This window comes from Cebus imitator, unplaced genomic scaffold, assembly GCF_001604975.1.
Source record: "Cebus imitator isolate Cc_AM_T3 unplaced genomic scaffold, Cebus_imitator-1.0 Scaffold243, whole genome shotgun sequence".
Classification (NCBI taxonomy): domain Eukaryota; kingdom Metazoa; phylum Chordata; class Mammalia; order Primates; family Cebidae; genus Cebus; species Cebus imitator.
In genome coordinates, this window is record NW_016107558.1 from 3,150,192 (window position 1) to 3,176,960 (window position 26,769).

General features: G+C 34.4%; 1 protein-coding gene across 3 annotated transcripts in view; it reads right to left on the reverse strand.

Annotated features, from left to right (window-relative positions):
• The window catches only part of GPM6A (glycoprotein M6A), a 375,929-nt gene that overhangs the window by 174,264 nt on the left and 174,896 nt on the right, over positions 1 to 26,769 (reverse strand). Inside the window, exon 1 of one of the 3 annotated variants that reach the window (XM_017498542.1) lies at positions 8,318 to 9,342. The exons of the other annotated variants lie outside the window; for them this stretch is intronic. Within the exon in view, the coding sequence (XP_017354031.1) occupies positions 8,318 to 8,354 (37 nt within the window). The 5' untranslated portion in view covers positions 8,355 to 9,342. Of the gene's footprint in view, positions 1 to 8,317; positions 9,343 to 26,769 lie in introns of those variants that run through there. 3 annotated transcript variants of the gene reach the window in all.

The window sequence follows — 26,769 nt, forward strand, 5'->3', positions numbered from 1 at the left end:
TTCACCATGTTGACCAGGATGGTCTCGATCTCTTGACCTTGTGATCCACCCGCCTCGGCCTCCCAAAGTGCTGGGATTACAGGCTTGAGCCACCGTGCCCGGCCTTTCTTTGTATTTTTCACAGTACAAAGAAGTAAGTTACTGTTGGATTAAGAATATCCAAGACAATGGTCGCAACTTGAAAGCACATGAAAAAACATGAATAATACAGATTAAGTTATACAGAAAATTAAGGTGGAGAAAAGGAGCCACGGTTTTAACAAAAGTCATCTGATTGGGAAACCAAAAGTCAATTAGCTACTCATTATGATGGTCAAGTGAAAAACTGCTGGCTCTCCTACCTGTTTAAAATTCATGGAGACAATCTGAGTGCAAGGTTTCTGGATTCTAGATCTTATGACTTATTTACAATTTTCTACTGTGAATGGTTGAGCAGGAACTTAAAATGTTTTAAGTTCAATTATTCTATGACTAGTTTTCAAAGCATTCTTTTCTAAAAGGGTTTTTTATTTTAACTTGATGAAAAGCTAAAATAAAGTCTCTGAGACAATAAACCACTACATAAATCTGGCTTTGGTAATATATGGGTACTATTTAAGACAGAGATTCTCAAAGCCTGTGTTTGGTTTTAAATGGACAAATCACATTCAGTGTCATATCTAGGAGTTCCATTGCTCAAACAATGCTCAATCCTTATTTTAATAATGATTTCTAATTGCAAAACATTGAAAGGTGTTTGAAGAAAAATAAAGACAATTCTTTACTGCCACTGAAATGTACAGTCCGTGGTTCCAAAAATTAGAATTTAAATGCCCTGATTATGGGAAAAATAAACTTTCAACTAGAAAAATGGAGCAATCATTTGACTCATTCTCCCTTCTGCGCACCTCATAATCTTTCTTGGAACTGAAATGAAAGACTATCTCATTTTGTAACATGACAATTCTTTTTTTCTCTGGATGTTTGTGTGAGGTTTTCTCTTAGTTTCCTGTAGTGTGTAAACCCAATCACCATTGACTAAATAGCATGACCATAAAGTCAAAAAATATTTGATATTTGTTAAAAAAAACTGTAATCAACATTTATTAACTAATGTTAAGATGTACTTACATTAGACACTTTACATGAAATGTTTGGAACAGTGCTTGGATTATTAAACATTAGCTATTATTATTAGTATTTTCCTTGAAAAATAAATCATGCTAGTAAAATTACTTATGTTTCAGATGTTCAATAACTAAACTGAACTGAAAAATTGGTATGGTATAGACTGTTAAAAATGAAAGTAGATATCCACCAACACAGAAATTGTGTAGAAAAATCTCAAAACAATTAAAAAAAAAAAAGATGTCAAGTTTTTTGGGGAAGGAAATTTGGCCACATATTAGTTCTTAATTTGAATTATTTACTAAACATTTTTTGCATAAAATAACAATCAGATAATAAATACAGGTGCAAAGTTTTTCTTCCATATTCTATTTTTTTTAAGAAAGAATAGGTAATTCGCCATTCAAATAACCCTTCTAATGGGGAGTATTAATTGCAATCGTAACAATGTAGAAAATCATTTCCTAGAAATTGAAAGTTCTATTATGAATCAATGAAAAATGCTAATTAACAAAATACTTTAATTGCCTCATTTTTACTTGATAAGGAAGAAAAAGCATGATCACTCCCTAATACAAGGCAATATGTACAATCTCTTATATGTTTCTAGCCTCATTCTCAGGGATAGAGTCCATCCAGTTCCTCTCTTTGATGGAGGTAAGTATACTAAAACTCATTATTTCTCATATGATAACAATTTAAGTCCAAAAACATTAAACAATTTAACAATATGAGAAAGTGTCTTTCTTTCTTTTGGAAATGAATCTGGTTATATATACCAGTTAATGTTCTCATATGTTGACATCTTCTAATTCATTTAAAGCCAACAGTTTAAAAAAAAAAAAACACAATATTTAAAAGCCAGCATTCATTCTTCCTTTTTTTTCTGACCTCCAATTTCTTCACATTATAATTTAATTCCCTATTGTACTCTACAAACAGACATCAATAAGGAACTGACTCTCATCTTTGACCAAAGTTGTATTTCCCACTCACAATTCGAAAAAATAATCAGTTATCTTTTGTTTTTCTTTGTATTTTTCACAGTACAAATAAGTAAGTTACTGTTGGGTTAAGAATATCCAAGACAATGGTCACAACTTGAAAGCACATGGAAAAACATGAATTATTTTATAATGTCAGCTAATCCACAGCTGTGCCACCTGTTAGTATGGATGCTATCCAAAAGGATTTTTGAAAGTAAGCCAGGCAGTCTGCCTTCAATGTATGAAAAAGAAAACTGTCAAACATTTTGAATCATGGGAAGGGGTTTTTGCTTGGGGGAAAATGGAGTTTGCAATTGACAAACTAGAAGTTCTCTCTTGTATCCTGTGACTCCCTTATGAGCCACTGTCTTCTAATGAATTAAAGAATAATTAATTTCTAAAAACCATCTCTTAGAAGTCTTCACTCCAAGGACACCATCAATAACTATCCATCACGCTGTAATTCTCATTTAGTCTCTTTAAATATTTAAAATTTAATTCAAGGAGTTAATGAAGTGACTATATCAAGCACTTTTATTTGAAAAGGTGAATTCACTCATTTTAATGATATTGTGAAAAATCTATTCATATCCATCATCCTAACAAGACATTAGAAATGTGTTATTAATATTTTGGATCTCTGAGATAAACAGTACCACAGACACTAAAAAACAAACAAACAAAAAACAAACAAACAAACAAAAAAACACCATAATCAGCAACTGATCCAATGAAAACATAAAATGATAAAATTCTGAAATGTTGTACCTAAACCACAGCAGACATAGTAACCACAACAATGCAGAAGTTCTGAGACTATCTATTCAACTTTATTAAAAATGTAACTAATTTTCCTACTGATAGATGTCATAGAACTACATTTGAAAACAGCAAGGGGTAAAAGTAATTTCTTATGCCCAGGAGGACACTTGAGGTTAAGCACAATGTTAGCAAAAGCACAGCTGTCAAATCTTAGGACAGATTTATCCTATATGCTTTATAAAATCTGATTCTCTTTGTTTCTTCTAGCCTTGTTATCCAAATGTGGAAATGGCAGCTGAAGAGATGATTTGTGATAGTATTTGCTGAGATTAATTCTGTCCACTAGATGGACAAAACCAGTTCCCTTTTCATGGGTCTGTAAGTAGCCAACATCTAAGAAGCAGATTATTAATTCTTATAATTAAATGACTGCTTAAAGGTTTTTGATGATGTTTTTGTTATTTTCTTAGCCACTAGTCTACAGACTTCAATGACATATTAAAGATTATAAATCTATTAATAAACCAGACACACTTTGTCTATTTAATTTTTTTGCAGTGGTTCCCCAAATATTATACTACCAATATTTACTGGTAGGCAGTGATTTGGGGACAAACTTATTCAAATTGTAAAAAATAAAAGATCAGTGAGGGAAAAAATCAAAATTATCAAGGATATAGTAAAGAGTGGCATCAAAGTTGAAATTTAATACATGAAATATACATTTGGTTCAGCTTCAACCCACCAGGTTAAACTCAAGGAAAATTTCTTAGCACTAAGCCTCTTTATGTAAGACTCCTAAAAGGATCTGAAGATTTGTTTTGTTTAGGTCTTTTGATTGCAAAGAATAGAGATTTGCCCAGAGTAGCTGGAAGATGGGGCGGCATGGTTATTATAAAAATGTGCTGCAGGATAAAGAGATCCTCAGAGCATACTGAGAATCACCTATCCCAGATTTCAAGATAGAAGGCCAATTCAACCAGCTCATCTTTTTGGATTTAGTCCATGACTTACAAGTCATAGATTGCTAGTGCACTTAGGGATTGGCTGCTCTTGAAAAAGTTTTCATGTCTAGCAAAGGTAAAGAAGCCAGAGTTGGTGGTAAGGAACACAAACATAAATTACAGAACATAGCTGATGAGTGCAGTGGAAACGTGGTAGAGGCAGTCCTTCGAAGGAGGTGTGGCTGGCAAGCAGGCAGCTGTGGACATCTAGTGCAGAGAGTGGGGTTAAATGTTCAGAACCTGGACTCATTCTGATTTATTGAAAGAATACAACTCAGTTCTGCTATTTACTACTATGTGACTTTGGTCTAGTCAATTAACCTATTTGATTTTTAGTTTCCTCAACATTAATATCATTTAAGGTTATTGTGAAGAGTCAATTAGTTCATTCATGTAAAGTCCTTAGGCCAGCATCTGGCACTGATGTCACTGTACAATTTAGGTTGGCCAATATTTTCTAATTTCTCAGAGCCAAAACCGTCTTTTTTTTTTTTCCATTTATTGTAGTGGTGTGTCTTCTTCAGGGAAGATGTCTGCTTCAGGGAGAGTTAGGTTCTAAAGTCATCTTTCAAGATAAAAATAATCTTATTAAAAAAAGATGTCAGAAGAGGCTTTTAGTCAGCTTACAAGCTACACTGTATGTTAAATATACTGTATATTTATGTTAAATATACTGTATATTAAGTACAGTATACAGTATATGCTTTGTGCATAGATTCCCTTATAGTAATATGTATATATAAATGTATAAAGTATATGATGATGGGCTCTCTGGTCAACAATAATTGTACAGTATTTTAAACTATGAGATAGATGGACATTAACATTGATAGGAAAAACAAAATAAACCTGTAACTCTCGTTTATGTATTCTTGTTGGTTTTAATAAGTTAAAGATACGCTGAAATGACAAATAGGTTAGTGGTATGGAGCGAAGGATGAACAATGACCATTAAACTTTGGCTATATGTTACTGTTTGAAATGATGAAACTGGGTCCTGATCACATGGAGACTGATCATCTACGTCTGCTAGTGACCCAGGCCCTGAGAGTCACCAAGGATTGATTCCATTGAGGCAATGGTAGATGGGGCTTTGGTGTTGGAGAAGTTGGTGGTTGAAACTGACTGCACAGATTCATAGCTGCTGGCTTATTATACTATGAAAACATAGTGAGTGACGCTGTGGCTGTTGACTTTTGTGCTGATTAAAAAATTTCTGGTATACTACATGTAATTTTGGGACCTGTTTCATGAATGTTCATGTTCAGAAATTAAATCCATTAGGGTTGTGGGTGTTGGGAACAGTTCAGCCAATGTATGAAGGCTCCAACCTGCTGGCTCTTTCTGTTCATTGCTGTTTTCTTTTTATCTCTATACAGTGTTGTTGCTCCCAATTCACTACTAATTAGAAACCCATAAATCATTTACATATTTTCTCATAAGATTTGGCAAAATGTTCTAGAAACAGTTGCATGGTTACAAGTCATAAATGTGCACCTGTTAAATCTTCATCAAAATCTCTTTATTCACTTTGCTCAACCCCTCTGCAGTAACTGGAGTCCTTGTTGCATTATTTTGTAACTATGGATCTCCATTTTGCTGACAGATGATGCTAGGTTTATTATGGCCATCGTAAAGACCAAATTCAAAACACTCTTTTCTTTTTTCCTTTTTTTTCTTCAGTACTAGAATACCATTGTTTTAGCTGAACACAAGATGAAGTACGTGGCTTTCATGTAGATGCCATGTTTTACCAACAAAATACATGTTTATTAAAATACTAGACTCCCCTAAGCACAGTGAGATACTCACCTTTGGGGAGGGTGGCAGAAATGGATGGAGCAGCAGATTAATCAGCCCCATTTCCGTTTCACATCAAGCATGGGCTCATTGAACAGAATGGCTGGTGGGTGAAGTCACCCATACTTTTAAATTATCCTCTCTCTCTCTGACTGAACACATATACTTAAATTAGGGTAAAAGTTAGGACTATTCTTAATTGCCTTTTAAAGCTTAAGAGGGGAAAGGGGCTCTCACTATGAAGAAAAATATATTTTTTATGGATGATCTTTGTAAGTGCTTAAGCTTCAAGTATATATATTTTCAAACATATGAAATTACACTTAGTTAATGAAACCACTCCATTTTACATTCTAGTTGAATTTGCAAGGTAATATGAGTAAACATCAACATGAATTTTAAGTCTTTTTGACACGTAACAGAAAAGACTAGGTCTAAATTTTAAGAAAGGACTAAAAAGCATCTTGCAAATGGAAGAAAACTCTGTGATAACTGAATTATTATTTAAGAAAATCCGATGCAATCTAAGAAAAACTGGGTAAGAACTAACACAAAATGCTGCTTTTCTTTAGATAGATCATTAAGTCTCTCCCCCTAAACTCTTGAAAAATCTCTAACGATTTTATGTGCTTGTCAAATTGCTCCTCCAGAAATTTCACAGTTACTACCCACGCACATATCGACAGAGCATTTCTATTCAAATGTAACTTTCTAACAACAAACTTATATAGAAAAGGTGTCATAGGCAGAGTTGAGAGGAACAGAAGATTGAGAGTGAAGAAAATTAAATTTTTTTCTCAAGAAAGAAACCTAAATCATAAATATTATATTCATATACATTTACAAACTGATAGACCACTAAACAATTTTTCTGATTTAAGATTGCTTCCACCACTGTTGCTGATGCATATTTTAATGACGAAAAACCCACTGTGACAGAATTCTTTCCCTCACAGCATTGCCGCCTCCACCCCCATAAAAGAAAGCTTTTCAGTGTTACCTGAGAAAAAAAAAAATCACAACTAATTACATCATTTTTCTTGGTTCCTGCAGCTAACAAGCCTTGCTCAGACACATACAACCTGTACCACAATCCATGATTTAACTCAAGCTTTTATTTAATGTGATGAATATCATTCCTCTATTTAAAATGCTGTTTATTTTCCTTAAGCAAATTGATCGGCCAATAAGTATTATCATTATGTATTAAAAAAGATATTGTCATAAGATATTTTATTCTAAATTAAAATAGTCCATTGAGATACCTTGTAAGAACAGAAATTACCATTAAAATTTCCCATTTAAAATCACTGATGAACACTTAGGCTATCTGTGAATATAATAAAAGAAGCTGAGGGTTTTTTTTTAATTTAAAAAATAGATCACATGCTATCAATGTAGATTTTTGTGTTTCTATTACAGATTATCATTAATAACGGTACTAAGGACTAAAACTGGAAAATCAACTTATCTATTATCTCTTTCTTATCTAAAACCTTCATATATTTAATATCAATGGTCTTTGATTACGTGTGTGTGTGTGTGCACCATATATGCCTCAAAATGTATGTATGTACATTAAGAGAAGAAACCCAGCCTAGCTAAACGAATAAAAATATGGTAACTATACTGTGCTTCAAACCTAAATATTTTATCAGATAAAAAATAATTTTTTAAAATAAGTGCATTTATATACATTTGCAATTAACTTTGATAGCTGACTCTTTTTCAACACCATTCTTGAATATTACCTTTATGTAGTATTACCTGTGTTACTGTTTCAGTCCTAAGAAAATGAAAACATTTTCTCTGACATTACATAAGCCTAAGACCAGACAAGAGAAACACTCTCTATCCTGGGGTGAAAGCTAGCTCCCACTGAAGCTACCATTTGACACATTAAAAAAATTCCTGAGTTGATTGAATCATTCCAAATTACCAATATTTATCCATTTCAACCTACAAAAATGGCAATTTCACTTTAACTTATACAACCAGATATACCTAGACAAGCTTTAAAAACGCATCAAAAATTTCCTTTAACGTATATTATTCAGAAGTTGAATTACAGTCAACTATATAGAAAGCAAAACCTTAACGTTTCTATACACCCTGAAAATTTATGAACTTTTTCTCCATCTACTTAAACTTAAACTGCAACCTAATTAAAAAAAAAAAAAAGATTGCTTCAAAAAGGTGCACCAACCAAAAGATAATTCATGGTCTTGGTCTTTGTTCTATCAGATGTCCATGCAAAGGTATTGATAATGGTTACATCACCAAATTTTTAACTATCTCCAAATATTGTGTTTGTGGCTCACACCAGGTATCCCTTGACCCAGCTTGGCAAGTGTGAAATCACGAAATAAACGAAGGTTAACAAAGACTCGTCTAAGGAACAGTTCACTGCAATACCGCAATGCTCTTCTCACTAATACTTGACTCTGCATTTCGGGACTTATATCTGAAAGATTTGCAAATAATGACAACATTCATGCCAGACATTACTGCAAGTGAGGAACAGACTAAAGGAGAGGAAGGAACAAAATGCCTTCCAAGAGAGAAACATTCATTAGCCTTACTGGCAAGTGTCTAAAGCAAACAAGGAAAGTGCAGAATAATGACTTAGCTACAAATAAACGCTTTTTAGCACAGTACCTTTTTGTGTCTGTCCCTCTTCCATATTCTCTTCCATGGCTACCTTTCTTCAGTAGAATCTGGTACACGGAATTAATCAAAAGCTCAATTAGATGTTGGAAAAACTGGTGTTTTTTTTTTTTTCCCTGGGAAGCTCCAACAGCAGTGGCTTGGGCAAGTCCTCAGAGCTTAGCTCAGGCTCCCTCGTTCCTCTTGTTTGCTTGGAGACGGGCTGTCAAGTGTAATTTCATTCAAATTACTCTTCCGTGAAGATTATCAATTTTTCTTCTCAAAGCTGCCCATTGTGTACCACTGTAAGCAGGTATTCAAACAAATAGCCTGAGAATTTTGGGGGGAAATTTGGTCTGAATCCCGGGAGCAGAGACACTCTGATTCACAAGTCTTGCTTTGCATTTAAAATGGGGAAAAGAAATTGAGGTTTGTATTGAAATCTGGGCTTTAAATTGGAAACAGGCTGAGCTGTGAACAGATGGAGGGGTGTCCTCCTAACATGAAGCCGACCACCAACCCATAATTCCCCCCTTTGCTTCCAGAGTGGGAAAGCCCAGATTCCCGTCGGTTCTTTATGCTGCAGCAGTGGCTTTCACCCAGTCAGATACGTTGCAAAAAAAAAAAAACGTGTTTTCCTTTTCTCTCCTCACTAAGTGTTTGGTTAATTTGATTTGAGGTGCCAAGAAAGGGTGGAATTATACCATCTCAGGGTTTATCTGCAAAAGTTTATTACTAAGACAGGACTCGTAAGCTCACACCTTTGAGATTTAAAAAGAAATAGAAACGTGGCTGTCAAAGGACTGAGTATAAAGCTCTAAGCCTGAGAGATACATGTTTTAAGTAATTATTGTACTTAGTGCCATATGACTCTTAAGTAAAAGAGAGAAAATCACTAGAAGAAAAAACCCTATTGATGTCTTTGTTATTTATTGTTACGGTTTTAGCCCGCTAAAGCTGCCAGTGAGAATCTCTTGAAAGGGAATTTCTTTAAAGGTCAGTCTTGGGGAATGAAGAGTGATGTAAGGCAGGAACAAACTTTAGATAAGAAACAAGAGGATAGCAATTTATAATGCGAATCTGCAAGCTGATTTGGAATGCAAATCACAATGCTGCAGTCTAGCAATAAATTAGCATTTGTACTTCAGCCTACTGAGTGACAGGACACCATCCAAGAGTCTCAATACTTCACAAAAGGTATAGTAAGAAAATAAACAGTATCTCTTTCAAGGAGCGTAAACCTTTCCTAGAGTAGAAAGAAAGGATCCTTGCCTCTGTCTCCATCTCCAAATGAGCCAGCACACACACACACACACACACACACACACACGAAGAGAAACACACGCGCAAACACACACACACATGCACACACAGAGGCACACAGACACACACACACACACAGACATAGCTGTAACTCTGTCTTTAATGAAAAATAACTCACATCCTCATTATCCATAGCATGCGTTTCTTGCATTATAGCTTGCATTTCACATGCATTCTTTAAAGCAGGTCATAGCACGTTGCACCTCACCCTCTACATATTACAAAAGCAACTATTTAGAGGAAACACAATTGTACTGAGTTCCAGTTTGTTTCTCATAAAGGAATGTTTAGTCCTCTTTGATAATAATTTGTTCTTTATTTTCTCTTTTCAAATGAATTTTGTCCAAAGATAACTGGAATTCAAATAACTCAAAACCTATCTCTTCTGAATATATATCCATTTGTATTCAAGGGTTTTTGAGAGAGCTGCTTGCTCAGTGCACAGATTGAGAGAGATAAACCATAAGGGAAATCAAAAAACCAAATTGTAGCAGCCTCTCTGCTTCAAGTCATCCCTAGGCTGACATAACCTGGCATATAATCAACACAGAATGGAGTGTCACTCCTCATTTATATTCTTTATTCATTTTATACCATGGAAATCGTTAGTGAAGCCGATTTTTAATAGTAGTGCCAGTAGCTACAAGAATATCAGCTTAAATTTTTAGAACACTTTACAATCCATAAAACATGATTACATACATTAACCCGTTGTGAGTCAAATGGGAAAAGCATAATTTTCCCCACTTCATGTTGAAAAATATGGACACTCAGGGACATTTAGAGACTGGGCTAATAAATGACCAAGTAAGTCTTAGAACCCATGTCTGCTGATTTCTTGCCTACTGTGCTGATCTTAGAAGCTAATTTTCCCTACTACTCTGTTCCTTTATGAATGTCGTTAGAGTCTTCAGAAATCAGCCTCAGTTCATAGCTTTCTTTTTCACCACACATATAAAGCAAAAGCAAGGGAAATGAGAGGGAAAGAAAAATTTTTAAATATTCATGATTTCTTTTTCTTCTGGAAATTTTGCAGCAGAACATGCTCATGTAATCACTTACTCTTTGTCTAAAACAGCCTTTTTCATATGACAGTTGTTACCAACATAAGCCAATATAGATTTATACTCATTTTTAAAATATAAAAAAGTCCTCAGAGCCAGTTTAAATGGACTCTTGTCAAATGAATGAAGAGAGATACAGGCACATAGATAGCACCCTTACAGCAATCTCCTGTCAGTAGGCTTTGGTTGTTATTGGGGTAAAACATACAATAAAAGTTTGCCATTTTGATCATTTTAAAATCTGTGGTTCAGTTGCATTAGGCATATTCACATTGTTCTGTGACAATGACCAGCACTATCTCCAAGACTTTTTCATCTCCACAAACTGGAACTCTGCCCGTTAAACACTCACTGCCCTTTTCCCCTTCCTCCTGTTTGATGGTAATTGAGTGGTTGATGCTTTTTTTTTTTTTTTTCTTTTTTTTTTACCCAGTGCCCAACTTTGTCACCCAGGCTGGAGTGCAGTGGCGTGATCTTGGCTCACTGCAACCTCGGCCTCCTGGGTTCAAGTGATTCTCCTGCCTCAGCCTCCCGAGTAGCTGGGATTACAGGCATGTACCACCACACTCAGCTAGTTTTTGTATTTTTAGTAAAGACCAGATTTCACCACGTTGGCCAGGCTAATCTGGAACTCTTGACCTCAGGTGATTCACCCACCTCAGCCTCCCAAAGTGCTAGGATTACAGGTGTGAGCCACGCTGCCCAGCCAAGTTGTTGTTGCTAATGGTGGTTTTATTATTTTTTTAAACTTGGATCTCATTTGAAGTAAAAATATTTTGAAGTTTCAGATATCTTAAACCAGTTAGAAAAGAAAAATGTTTGACATTATAGTGGATTTGTTTTATGAATTATAAAATATACTATGTGAACTTTAATAACTAGCAATGATGTGTCCTCATGGGGACTGAAATATCTATTATTCTTTCCATTTTATCATATTGTATTTGCCCCACTCTACTACTCTTAGTCATTTATTTAAACTATATGGGCTAGATGCAGTGACTCATGCCTGTAATCCAAACACATTCTGAGGCCAGGAGTTTGAGACCAGCCTAGGCAACATAGAGAGAGCTCATCACTATAATTTTTTAAAAAAAAACATATTATCCAGCCATGGTGGTGCATATCTATAGTCCCAGCTACTGAGGAGGCTGAGGAAGGAGAATCACTGGAGCCTGGGAGGTTGAGGCTGCAGTGAGCTATGATCACATCACTGCACTGCAGCCTGGGCAACAGAGCAAGATCCTGCCTCTAAAAAGATAAACTAAAGTAAATATAAGTTAACGACGTAGTTAAAAATATGATTATATTTTTATGAAGTCGGATTTCCCTTTCAAATACTATCTAAGAAATGTTTGTAATGCATATTACTTTTTTTCTGTGTAAGCTCTCTCAATCCCAAACCATTATAAATCTCTTTCATTTTGTTTAATTCATCTTAATTTGAAGCTGGCTTTAACACTTCATCTTATCTTTATGGATAAACACATTATTGTAGACACTGAGAAAATATTGACATATTCCTCTCTTACGTAATACAATCACTTTGTGATACAATGTTCATAATATAGGCAAGCAAACAGAATTAATATGTTAAACAAGTTCTGGTTCCAAATATAGCATTAACTATTACAAGTGAAGGGAGAAATTGTTCATTGTCCCTAGGTCGGAGAACCAAGAGAGATGTGGAAAATTTGATCATGAAGACCAAGCCTAGTGCATGGGACTAACAGGCATGAACGCAATGAAATGTCTTAGCTAGGATCATCATATATATTGACAGAGAAAAAGGACCACTTTGACTGCTACTTTAAGGTCCAGGACAGAAACTGACTTCCATAATGTTTTCTTAAAGAAAGTCAAAACCACACAAACACTGCAATGTTTTCAGTATATTATAAAGTTACCATAACATTCTTGAGAGTTATATATTCATAGAAAGCAGTCAATTCACAGAATGATCATGGTATTCATAGTCATTACCCCATTTCCTTTTATTCTGAATTGTAAAAATGTTTATTAAGGATTCTTACAGGAAATTGACGCAGGCAACAGGGATACTGATGAGACAAATGCCTGTCCTAATCAGGCTTATAGCCTAGTAGCATAAAACAGACCAAATATCACAATGCTGAATGACAAGTGCTGCCAAATAAAAATAAAAATGCATTACACGCCACAGAAGCCTACATCAAGGACATCTAACCTACATTTAGTTTTGATAGTTGGAAAAGTTTTCCTGGTTTCCTAGAAAGTACAGTTTGATCTGACCTAATCAAAGCAGGTGACCTTTCACCCGAAGGAGATGAAATTAAACAGGAAAAAAGGGAAAGGCAGATTGCTGGGGAGAAAGAAAATATTTTTTCGAACAGTTGAAAGCGAATGCATGAAGATCCATGGGGAGAGAGCCATTCTCTTCTGAGAACACCTAATAGACTAATATCTGGCTACATGGGCAGAAACTCTGTTTTACTATTTATTAGACATTGTATCCTCAGGGTATTCAGTAGTCCTGTGCTGGAATAGCCAATTCTGAGTCTTGGTCCTTAGTTTTCTTAGGGTACTGAAGGAGAAGACACTCCTGAGGCCTCACTTGTACTCCACAAGATTGGAGTCTAAAAGGTAGACAATAAATACCCACTAGTATTTACTCCTGAGAAATTACCTTTTGGGTATCTTAAGTTCTTTCATACCAAGACCTTACTTCTCCAATCTATTAATATTGTATTTTCACATAATTATCAGACCTCTTGTCATGAGTAGGTCATAGCTGATAAATGGTTTTCCAGTGTTCTTAGGATAAAGTTTGACCTCATTAGACTGGCTGGAAAGATCAGGCATGACCTAGCAGGAACTCACTTCTTTGGCATAACCTCCCCCTGCTGTTCTTCCTTCCTTCATCTCTTTCTAATCTCTCAAAATTGTCCATTTATGAATGTTGTTCCTTCTTCCTAAAATGCTTTCCCTTCCACCCTCAGGTAGCTAGTCTACTCACTTGTCAGATCTCAGTTGGAAAGTGTTATCCTCAGGCAGAACTTTTCTGAAGGCATAGGCCTCTTTTAGCATTCATATCACATTTCAGAGCGATTCCTCAAAGTCTAATACATACATGTATATATATTAGTGTAATAGATACTAGTGTTATATAGCGTAATATATTAGTCTTATATACATTTTATTGTAATATACTAGTGTTATATATTAGTGTAATATTTACATTAGTGTGATACAGATAACTGTTTTATATAAATATTAGTGTAATATACATATCAGTGTTATATATATTAGTGTAACATATATTAGTGTTATATATATTTTAGTGTAATATATTAGTGTAATATATTAGTATAACATATTCATTAGTGTAACATATATTAGTGTTATACATTAGTGTAATATATGTATATAAGTGTTATATATATTAATGTAATATATATTATTGTTATATATATATTAGTGTTTAATATATTAGTATAATATGTATATTAGTGTTTTATAGTGTTTTATATATAGCGTTATATATATTAGTGTAATAATATGTTAGTGTTATATATATAAAACACCATATATAAAACTAGCATGTTTAATGTTCTTTCCTTCTAACACTATATATAAAACTAGCATGTTTTATATATAGTGTTATATATATTAGTGTAATATATATTAATGTTATATATAATAGTGTAATAAATGTTTTATAAGTATTACATATTAGTGTAATATATGTTAGTGTTATCTATCAGTGTAATATATATTAGTCATATATATTAGTGTAATATATATATTAGTTTTATATATAAGCGTAACATGTTAGTGTAATATGTATTACAGTAATATACTAGTGTTACATATAAGTGTGATAGACATGAGTGTTACATATATTAGTATTTTATATAAACATTAGTGCAATATATATTAGGGTTATATGTATTATATGTTATATGCATTAGTGTTATATGTATAATATAATTTTACACAATATATATTAGTGTTATATTAGTGAAAATATATTAGTGTTATATATATTCATGTAATATATGTACATTAGTTTATATATATTAGTGTAATACATGTATATTATTGTTATACATATAGTTTGATATATATTACTGTAATATATATTAGTGTCATATGCATTAGAGTTATATATATTAGTGTTATATATAATAGTGTAATATATATTAGTATTATATATTAGTGTAATATATATTATTATTATATATAAGTGCAATATATTAGTGTTATATATGTTAGTGTATATATCTTAGTGTTATATATATATATTGCAAAGTGTAAATATATATGTGCATTACATATATATATATATATATATATATATATTATATATATCTATAGCCTCCCTGCTGGCCTGCAGCCTATGAACTCCATGAGATAACAGCCTCCATCTTTTCCCCTTCCACAAGACAAGCACATAGCAAGCTTTCAATAGATACTTGTTGAATGCATGAACAAATGAATAAAAGAATAATGATGTATGAATAAATAGATGAACAAACTCAGCGGCTTACACACACCTTACCTTATGTTTGTCTGCTTCCACAAAATATTTTAGACAGTGAACATAATTATACAATAACTTGGGGAGATACATATCATGTTCATATGTAACAAATGTCATTCCCCAGTAGTTGATGGCAGAATGATGATGAGATATTTCAAAGAGCAACCAGCAAAACAAAAAGGGAACTGGAAAATATTCATTGTTTTCCATGTTTCCTCTGCCAATGGAAAGCTGTATTGTCATAAATGCTGATAACAATAAGGGGAAACAGAAAAATTCAAGGCTGACACTCTTTGGGCCAAACTTACCCTTTTATAGAAGAATCAATTCTAAGTACTCTGAATTCCTATAACCATAAAGGTGATCCAAATTTTAAAACTTCTAAATAGTTTTGTTTTCTCCAAAATGCCAGAAAGCAAGAGTAATCCAAACGTCATTTTGGTAATTATGTTTTCTATAAAGCATAGCAGAAAGCATGAGGGGTAAAAACCATGGCTTCCAAGATGCAATGAGTAGGCAGCAGTGGCCTCAGTTTAACTACTCAAAATCCAAACACTAGTATTAAGTAGAAAGAGATCCTAAAAACTGGCCCAAGCTGATTCTCTGTGGTTACAAAAATGCTACTTTAAATTGAGCTTACCAAAGACTAAGCTTTATAACTTACTCTCTCAGCTTGCATTTATTCAATGACTACGAGGTATCTGAACCTGAGCTACGTGAACAGGACAGATGTCATTTCCTTCTCTAACAGAGCTAATAGCAAAGATAGATGAGAGAGCCAAACCATTGAAACAAAGTATGGTAGGTGCAATTATATTAATATTAATGACAGTTATACTCAGCACTTCCCATGTGTGAGGCATTGTTCTCAGGTTCTAAAAAGTGTATATTCCACTTAGCATTCCCCACAACAGCTTTGTCAGGTAATTACTATTGTCCCCATTTTGACAGAGAAGGAAATAGGAATAGAAATATTAAATTCTTTGAAGCAAATAACAGGATGGTGAAGATGGAATTCAAACATAGGCATTCTGACTCCAAAGCCCATTCTTTGAATCACCTGGCTATCTGTCTGCACTTAGGTAAGTAGCAGACCCAAAGGCATTTAATGTAGGAAGAGGCCCTGATTGTAAAGTCTTACTGCAACATAAATATTTGTATTCATCCAAACAAAAAACATTTAAGTGCTTCCCATATGCCCAACATGTTTCTAGATGCTGAGAGACATACAAAAAAAGTTGAAGAAATGATTCTCATACTCAAAGAACTTACGATTGAAGTTAAAAATATTAATACTCACTTTAAACAGCAATAAATCAACAAAAGTGTGATTTCAGAGTAAAACTACCATAGAGAGTTGAAGTAGAGAAAGTTCTCTAAGATTTCTAGTGTGCTCGACAGCTTTGGTCAACAAATGCAATTATCATCCATGCAGTTTAGCAGGAATATAGACAACTTCACTTCATGGACACATCTCGGATCTTCAAACTACTAAGTGCCACAATTTGACAAATAGGACTTTATGAATAGTTCTTATTCCATCTTATTTTCTGTTTTAAAATTAATTTTTCAGACCTAAATAATAATCACCTGTACTACCACGTAACATAGAAAATAAAATATAAAGCTGATTATACATCTCTAATCTCATTGTTTCTTATATCTTCTTCAGCCCTACCCCTGTTAACAACCAACCACTCAGGACTGGGGGGTTTTTATTCCTGTATGTTGTCCTTATAATTTAATATATACATATGTATAGTTTCATTAGTATTGTTAGTATAGTTAGTACTGTTTCACAGGCTTTTTTTTTTTTTTTTTTTTTTTTTTTTTTTTTNTTTTTTTTTTTGAGATGGAGTCTCGCTCTGTTGCCCAGGCTGGAGTGCAGTGGTGCAGTCTCTGCTCACTGCAACCTCTGCTTCCCAGGTTCAGGTGATTATCCTGCCTCAGCCTCCTGAGTAGCTTGGATTACAGACATGCACCAGTATCACCACCACACCCAGCTACTTTTATATTTTCAGTAGAGTCGAGGTTTCACCTTGTTGGCCAGGCTGGTCTCAAACTCCTGACCTCTAGTGATCCACCTGCCTCAGCCTCCCAAAGTGCTGGGATTACAGACATGAGCCACGGCGCCCAGCCTGTTTTGTACGTTTTGATTGAATATCAAGGGTATCTTCTTATATGCCTCTTTTCACAACCTCCTCCTCAATCTTTTAATGATATATGCAGATCTGTTGATAAACATTTACTATTGTTTTTAATTTCTAAACAACTGCAAAAAGTTACAGTGAATATTTTTATATATATTCAGTGTATACATGTAAAATTTTCTCTGGAAATCTAAGGTATGTGTATGTGTGGAATCGGTGGGTGGAAGAGCATGTGTGTATTCAATAACACGTGTCAAAAAGCCCTTCAAAGTGCTTGTGCCAATTTCAATTTCCCTAAGAACTATCTGAGAATCCTACTGTTCTACATCTTCAATGCTTAATAATTTTTAAATGTTACCAAAGATAAATTTTTTCATTCACATGAGTATTAATTATGTATCTTGCTTAATGTGATTTCCTTCAGTATCTCATAAAGTTGAGAACATTTTCATGCTGTCAGCCAATGGTTTTCCTCTTTTGTGAGATACGTATTCACACCCTTCACTCATTTTCTCATGGTATTGTTTGCTTTTTGGTGTTATTCTATAGATGTTATTTGTAAGTTCTGAATACAAATTCTATAGTAATAAAATGTCTAACATACATATTTTTACAGTATATTAGTTAATCCTGACTCTTGGTCATCTATTTACATTTTAGAATCATCTTTCAAATATAATGAGGGGGAGGTGAACTTATATTTATTGAACTTAACTTCATAGATTAATGAGAGACAATTAACATTTTTACAAAATTGAATCAGTTTCCATGAACATGAGATCTCTTTCCATATGTTGAGAACTTTTTTCAGATATTTTAATACTTTGAGAATGTTTTAAAATGTTCTAAGAGATTTGCATATTTTTTGTTGTTTTTATTCCTAAGTATTTGATTTCTTTTATAGATATTTTATATTAAATATCTCAACCCTTTTTTGACTGAAGTAAAAAAAGACATTATTGATTTTAAAAATTAATCATATAAGAAGCAAATTTGCTAAACTCTCCTATAGTTCTAATAATGTATAGGTCTTGAGATATCTATGCAGAAAATCACACACTTGAATTCAAACAAATATGATTCTATCTTTCCAATCTGTATATTTTAACTTATTTCCTCTAATTTACTGTGCATTCTAGGATCACCAATGCTGTGTTGAATTGAGCAGTAATTTTAAAAGAAATGATCCTATGGTTTCACTATTATATGTTACTTGTAGTAGGTTTGGGAAGACATTTTTTATCTGTCTAAAAAAGTCCCCTTCTAGTCCATATATCTGAGATTCACTTATTATTGAATCAGAAAGAAGTTTTATTCTCCATCAAATATGATTATATATATTGCATCCATTAATATGTTACAGTAAGAATTGCATTTGTAGGTTTTCTGATGCTTAACTCTGTTTGCATTCCCACTATAAACTCAGATTCATCGTAATATGTAACTGCTTTAATTTCAATTTAACATTTTGAAAACTTCTTTTAATTGGAAATCTTACCCTTTTCTATTTTTTGTCTAAAAATAAATAATGCTTTTTTAAAAAGCTGTCCACTGTAGGATAATCATTTATGAAAAGTTTTGGTACATCCAAAAATGGGAATACTATATAGCAGTTAAGACTATATAAGTCACATATATTAACAATGAAAAGCTGTTTAAAGTGATACAAGCATATAATAAAACAGTATAAATAGTATCTTTTTGTAGTTTAAAATGTCATAAACACATGCATTGAAACAAGCATATTCAGATATATGGAAAAGGGTTAAGTGCTTGTTTCTAGAAAGTGGTATTTGAGATAATTTATTTAATTCTTTACATGCTTTTGGAGTTTCATTTAGCATTTTAAAAAAATTTTTTACTTTAAGTCCTGGGAAACATGTGCAAACTGCAAGTTTATTACAGAGGTATACATGTGCCATGGTGGTTTGCTGCACCCATCAACCCGTCATCTAGGTTTTAAGCCCCACATGCATTAGATATTTGTCCTAATGCTCTCCCTCCCCTTCTCCCCACACTCTCACAGGCCCCAGTGTGTGATGTTTCCCTCCTTGTGTCCAGGTGTTCTCATTTCTTTACATGCTTTTTGATCCTTTTTATATAGTTACAATATTATTTTAATTATCAGAAAACATAACAATAATTTTACAAAACTGACAATAATAAGTTGATTACTACTAACTGTGCAGCTAAATAGTTATAGACATTGGACTAGCAATTTTTATAATTTTTTTTTCTAATATTCACCACATCTCTGCAAGACAGCTTTCTTTCATGACAGAAAATGGAGGCTTTCAAAGGCTAAGTAACTTTCTCAAGGCTACACAGCTGGTAAATGAGAAATGGAAATTTGAATTTTGGTTTCCCTAATACTAAACTTATATCACTCAAAAGAAAAGTCATTCAGTACTTGATTAACACAGTTGTTAGACACCATATGTTAGTATTTCTTCAGTTTTGAGTAAAGGCTTACTGTTACATTAATGACATTGAACACAGGTTATAACTTATCTGAAAACAGGAAGATTCTTTTTTTTTTTTTTTTGCCCCATTCGCTTGAACCAATATTTAACAATTAAGAAATCTCAGTTAAGCCTAGCCTTACATATCATATTGTATATCGTAAATGACAAGCTTGCAAAAATACATAGATAAGCGCAAGAGAAAGAGAAAAAGACAGACAAGGGGGAGGGGTGTAAATACAACTTTATGCAAAACTAGTGGCTTGCCATAAGTCCTGAATTTTGAAGTCGTGATTTTAAATTGTTGCTTTGAGTCTCACTGCAGATGCAGATGGTAGGAGATATCCTCTGAAAAAGCTGATTACACTATATGGTGCATAGAGAACTGATGAGGAAAAACAAGATTCAAGTTTTCTCAGCTTTATCATAAGTGTTTTGGTATTTTTGCTTATACATTAGATTGCAAGTCCTCTGTGGATGAAAAAATACATTAAAGTGTACTTTTACATTTCCAGAGATCACTTTAGGTAACCTAAAAATTCTTATCTCAAAAAAGAAAACTCAGACTGACAACTTTTCTCATCCTTTGAAATGCCTTTCCCAACACATCTGAACTAATAACTAAAAAGTCTTGGAGCACTGGGCTTCTCCCAATGGGCAATCAAGGTGAAAGGCCCTTCTTTTCTTGCTTCTGAGAGAAAGGTATGATTTTATGCATTGTTCTTTTTTTGTGAGTCAGATATCTGAAATCTTTAGGGAGTTTGTCAGTTTTGGGCAAGAGGCCTTAGACTGTGATCTACTTGCTATTAAAGAGAAAACAAATAGGCCTACATTCTGGATGCTTCAGGAACACCCAGAAAACATTATATATATATATATAATGTAGTATATATACACATTATATATTATATATAATGTATTTTATATATTATATATATATAATATATTATATATATATATATATATATATATATATATTATACTTTAAGTTCTGGGGTACATGTGCAGAACGTATAGGTTTGTTACATAGATATACATGTGCCATGGTGATTTGCTGCATCTATCACCTGTCATCTAAATTAGGTATTTCTATTTCTCCTAATGCTATCCCTCCCCTAGTCTCCCACCTCCTGACAGGCCCTGGCATGTGATATTCCCCTCCCTGTGTCCATGTGTTCTCATTGTTCAACTCCCGCTTATGAGTGAGAACCTGCAGTTTTTGGTTTTCTGTTCTTGTGTTTGTTTCAGATATATAGACCAATGGTACAGAACAGAGGCCTCGGATATAACACCACACATCTACAACTATCTGATCTTTGACAAACCTGACAAAAACAAGCAATGGGGAAAGGATTCTCTATTTAATAAATGGTGTTGGGAAAATTGGCTAGCCATATGCAAAAACCTGAATCTGAACCCCTTCCTTACACCTTATACAAAAATTAACTCAAGATGGGTTAAAGTCTTAAATGTAAGCTCTAAAACCATAAAAACCTTAGAAGAAAGGCTAGGCAATACCATTCAAGACATAGGCATGGTCAAGAAAATTTTATTGGCCTTAACATATGGTCTCTTTGGATAGATGTTTGACCAGACTATGGCTCCAGGAAGATTGATACACTCAAGTAATTTACATCTGAGAAGTTTCTCTGCTGCGATGTGCACACTGTTATTTTCTAAGGCACCTGCAAACACCACTTGACTCCACTCTGCTTGTGCGGCAGACACACAATCCATCCACTCACAAGTGTTCTTCATGGTTTTCAGCCATCGGCTCAAGTAAGCATTAAGCACCCCACTACGGTTGTTCTGGACAAAAGGCAGAGCTGTTTTTAGCATTTAATATTGCAAATATTAAGGTGGATGTGATTTATTTCCTCTCTCTATCTGACTTCCTGAATTTCAATTTCATTTTTCTATAGCTCATATTTGCCAGGTATCATACATTTTTTATTTTTAATATTTCAATATGGCTGATATTCATTTTCCCTGCCTGTCACTGCAATCAGAAACCATGAGCTGCTCTTGTTTCTCCCTTACCATTCACAAAGTGAGACTGAGGTTAGACCTATTGTGAGGTGCCCACCTTTCTGGGGACTAGGTTTAGGTCTTCTTATTCGGTAATATTTAACAAATATTTGTGTGGTACCCATGGTATGCTAGCGACATATTTTTTCTTATTATTTACAATCCTGAGAACAAGTGGTATGTCTATTTTACAAGGCATAAGACTGAAATTTAGGCAAGCAAAGGATTTTCACAAGTTCTATAACTATGAAAAAGCAAAATTTGAATATAAAAGTCTCTCAGAAGTTCATGTTGCCAATACATTAAATGACTCAGTAAACAAAAGGAAACAGATGTTGACTAACCAATTCCTGCAAAAGTGATGTCAATATTTCTTCAAAAGTTATCTTTATTTAAATCTTAATACTTGTAGCTAAATGGGTAGGATGCCAGTGTCAATTCCTAGATATTTTTCAAGGCATCTCTTCTTGTATACCTCTTGTAGCTCATAAAGAATCTTTAATATAAATTGAATTGTAAATTTAAAATGAATTTAAAATTTTAAAACCATGATCTTTAAAAAGCAGAATGAATTTAAGTCACATAAGCCAAAGTTTTACAGATAGGTTAGTGCTAGGTTACCTTGGGGTGCAGTAATCTTAACAGCAAAGGTATACTTCATGAGAGTAATATCAAACAGAACCTATAATCATTGATTTAAGAGGAAATGCAATATACCCAAAAAAATCCTGCTCAAGGATAAGGTTTCAGTCATGAATTCATTGATTATATATTGAGTGCTTACCATTGCCCAGATATAAATCTAATTTACAGGGCAAGTCCAGGAACACATGTACTGGGTCCTTGCTACCATGACATTTAGACTTTAGAAGAGGAAAATAAGAGGCCAAATAAATAAATACATTAAAGAACCAAGATCAGGTTCTTACATGGACAATGATGAAAACGCATCAGAATGAGGCTGTGAAGGTGTTTTAGGCGCTCTGTTAGCTTGTGTTGTGTTGTAAAGCCAAGGTTTTACAGATAATTGTACTAGGTTACCTTGGGGTGCAGTAATCTTAACAGCAAAAGTATATTTCATGGGAGTTGCATCAAATAGAACCTATAATCAGTGATTTCAGAGGATTGCAATATCCCCAAAGGAATCCTGCCCAAGGATAGTCATTCATTCATTCATTCGTTATATATTGAGTGCTTACCATTGCCCAGATAGAAATCTAATTTACAGGGCAGGTCCATGAACACATATATTGGGTCCTTGCACCATGGCATTTAGACTTTAGAAGAGGAAGGTAAGAGGCCAAATGGACAAATACATTAAAGAGCAATATCAGGTTCTTACATGGACAATGATGAAAATACATCTGAATGAGGCTGTGAAGAGTGTTTTAAGGGCTCTGTTAGCCTGTGTTGTCAATCTAAAGATGATGTCAATCTTTAACATCATCCATAGCCAAAACAGTAAAAAGTAAGTCAAGAATCTCTACTATGAAATGGCCATTAATAGAATTTTATTATTTGTTAGAAAGGAAAGAAGACAATGAGAGAAACACTTGAGCAAGCAGCAGTGATCATGAATGTGCTTTTTGTCTAGACGGGATCTTTTGTAATTGTTTTTATGTAGGGAAACATAACATTTTCAAGTTTAACATTTTCAAGTCAAGTTGAAAAGATTCTCAAACTTCTAGTTTAAAAAAATGTCTTGGCTGGGTGTGGTGGCTCACAACTGTAATCCCAGAATTTTGGGAGGCTTAGGAAGGCAGATTGCTTGAGCCCAGGAATTCAAGACTAGCCTGGGCAACAGAGAAAAATCCCATTTCAAAAAATTAGCAGGGTATGGTGGAGTGAACCTGGGGTTCCAGCTACTTGGAGGACTGAGGCAGGAGGATCAGTTGAGTCTGGGAGGTTGAGGCTGTAGTAAGCCATGTTCATGCCACGGCATTCCAGCCCAGGTGACAAAAGGAGACACTGTCTAAAAAAAAAAAAAAAAAAGTATCTTATCGTTCAGTCTCAAAAACTGTTTGCAAATGATCTATACCATAAGACTTAGAAGACCTTAACATATTACCTAATGCAGAAATTAATCTCTCTCTCTCTCTCTCTCTCTCTCTCTCGTGTGTGTGTGTGTGTGTGTGTGTGTGTGTGCGTGCGTGTGTATGTGTGTGTATGTATCCTGAATTAGAGACAAGATTGAGACACAGGTCTGTGTGACTCCAAAGCTATCACACTTCCCATTATAAAAACACTACCTTTTAAATGTAATACTATCATGTGGTCATTTCACATTTCTGAGTTGTTAATATAATAGTTTCAACATTATGTTGACTTTTGATTACGTTCACTAAAGGAGGTAAATATTGCTATACATAAAATGAGAGATGGAACAGAAAACTGGGGTGGTAGAAGAGGGTGGTAATAACTAGCCTTCTCTGAATGGTTCACAGAGAAGGGAATAAAGAAACATGCAATTTGTGCAGTGAAATTTGAAACACCTTTTGTAAGTCAACAAAAACAAGTTCCTCAAGGCTCAAAAAAGAGAGCTTACCAAGTTTCTTACTAATAAACTCATGGTTACAACCAGCATATCCATGTATACCAAGTCAGCAAGCATGTCCATGTATACCAGGCAGTAAAAGAAAATGGAAAAATCACTAGCCTTTTAGAAAAAAGAAAGAGTTATAATGTTGGTTTCTTTATTAACAAGTAATCTGTCAGTTTACTCCACCATGTGTGAAGATGTACCACTAACTCATTATGTGGCTTTAGGCAAAGATGTTCTTTATCTACATTCTCAAATACTGAATGAATTTAATACTTGCCCCACTGACTTCCCAAGGTGAGGCCACCAAGTGCCAGATACTGTACTAAGTGTCTTAGACACAAATCTCATTTTATCCTTCCAAGATGCTCATGAAGTTAGTATCATTATTTATTTATTTATTTTTTAAAGACAGGGTTTCACCATGTTGGTCAGGCTGGTCTTGAACTCACGACCTCAGGTGATCTGCCCACCTTGGCCTCCAAAGTACCATTAATTAATGCCATTTTACAGACGAGGAAAATGGGGCTTCAGAAAAGTAGATTCTCTAATGACAGAGATGAAAAATTTCTTTGAATAATACAAAATGCTACAAAAATGATGTAATTATAGCCATTTTATATAGGAAGAAGTGAAGCATGCATGTGTAGAAAAAAATGTCAGCTATAGTTAATATCTCAGTAAGACCATGCAATATAACTCATATAATAATACGAAACGTTTAGTTAGAGCTTATAGATGCCAACAACAGGTCTTACTTAGCATTTATGTCCGCATTTTAGTCGTTAATCTTCCAAATGACCCTGTGAGGCACATACTATTGTTATCCCCACTTCATAGCTAAAGAAACACAGAAACAGAAAGAATAAGGGACTTGTTCCAGGTAACAGCTAGTAAACGCAGAGCTGGGGCTAGAACCCAGGAGGTCTGGTTTTTAAACCTGCCTCTTCATCATAACACCACTTCTGTGAAGCAGGCTGGAAAGGGTGCAAACCAATTAACTGTTTATTCAACAGGCTTAGAGAACAAGTAGCTGGATTATTTTTCATCACGCAGAAGCCTTCGGGCCATTCTCTAGGCTCTGCTGGTTTGGCCCTCATGATGTTCTGTAAAGAGCAATCAGAGTTTCAAATGGCAGCTCAGCCAGCCCTGTTCTTCCTCCACGACCTCTTCAAGGTTCTGTTTCCCATTCATAAATGAGGAGAAGAATACTTATTCATCGGGATTTAGTAGGATCAAATGCATTCAGCACAAATCTTGGCACAGAAATGGCTGGCACTCAGTAAACATTAGTCTGCTTCTTTTTCTGGCCTCAAACATGGTGTCAATTCAAATAATTTATTCTCCCAGAAACTAGGTAAAGATAAGAGAATGGCCCCAGGTCATGAAATATCAGCTTTTAAATCAACTGTATATTGTCCTGAGTCATGAAATAATGTACCTTTGTGAAAATAATCTTGTCCTGAATATTTATAAATGGTGATTTTTTTCCCCTAAAACATTGTGTGTACATGTATCGATTTCTCAGATGTGAGTGTATGGACTGATCTGGTTTGGCAATTCCTCGGTCAAATCTGTTTTTCTGTTTTTCTTGTGTGTGTGTGTGTGTGTGGGTGTGGGTGGGTGTGTGGGTGTGTGTTTGTTTGTTTGTTTTTTTGAGATGGAGTTTTGCAACTGTTGCCCAGGCTGGAGTGCAATGGCAGGATCTTGGCTCGCTGCAACCTCTGCCTCCCGGGTTCAAGCGATTCTCCTGTCTTAGCCACCCAAGTAGCTGGGATTACAGGCATGTGCCACCACACCCAGCTAATTTTGTATTTTTAGTAGAGATGGGTTTTCACCATTGTGGTCAGACTGGTCTTAAACTCCTGACCTCAGGTGATCTGCATACCTTGGCCTCCCAAAGTGCTGGGATTACAGGTGTGAGCCACCACATCCCCTGGGTCAAATCTTGGCTTGCTCATGCCACAGGTCTGCCAAAACAAATGTTATCACTGAGTAGAATTGTCTTGTAACAGTTATTAATCAGGTTGGAAGGCAAGATACTTACAGCCTGCTAAGAAAGAACATGGAAATATTTAAAAGTACGTGAGCTTTTCATATTGTTAAGTGTGTCCAAATTTTGGTAGGGGGTATATTTTAAATGTATTATGTGTTTGAACTTTGGATGGTCCCATGGCCTCATTTTTAAATTGTATTTTAATTGTTCCTGAAATATAACAAAACTAAGCAGATGACCATCTTGCTATGTTGATTCAAGACAATTATTCTTTACAGAGTGGTTCTGCTGCTTACAAACAAATAAAATATTTACATTTCTAAGAGTTTTCATATCACAAAGGCTCTTTAATCCCCTCATGTGAAGAGTGTTTAATTAGA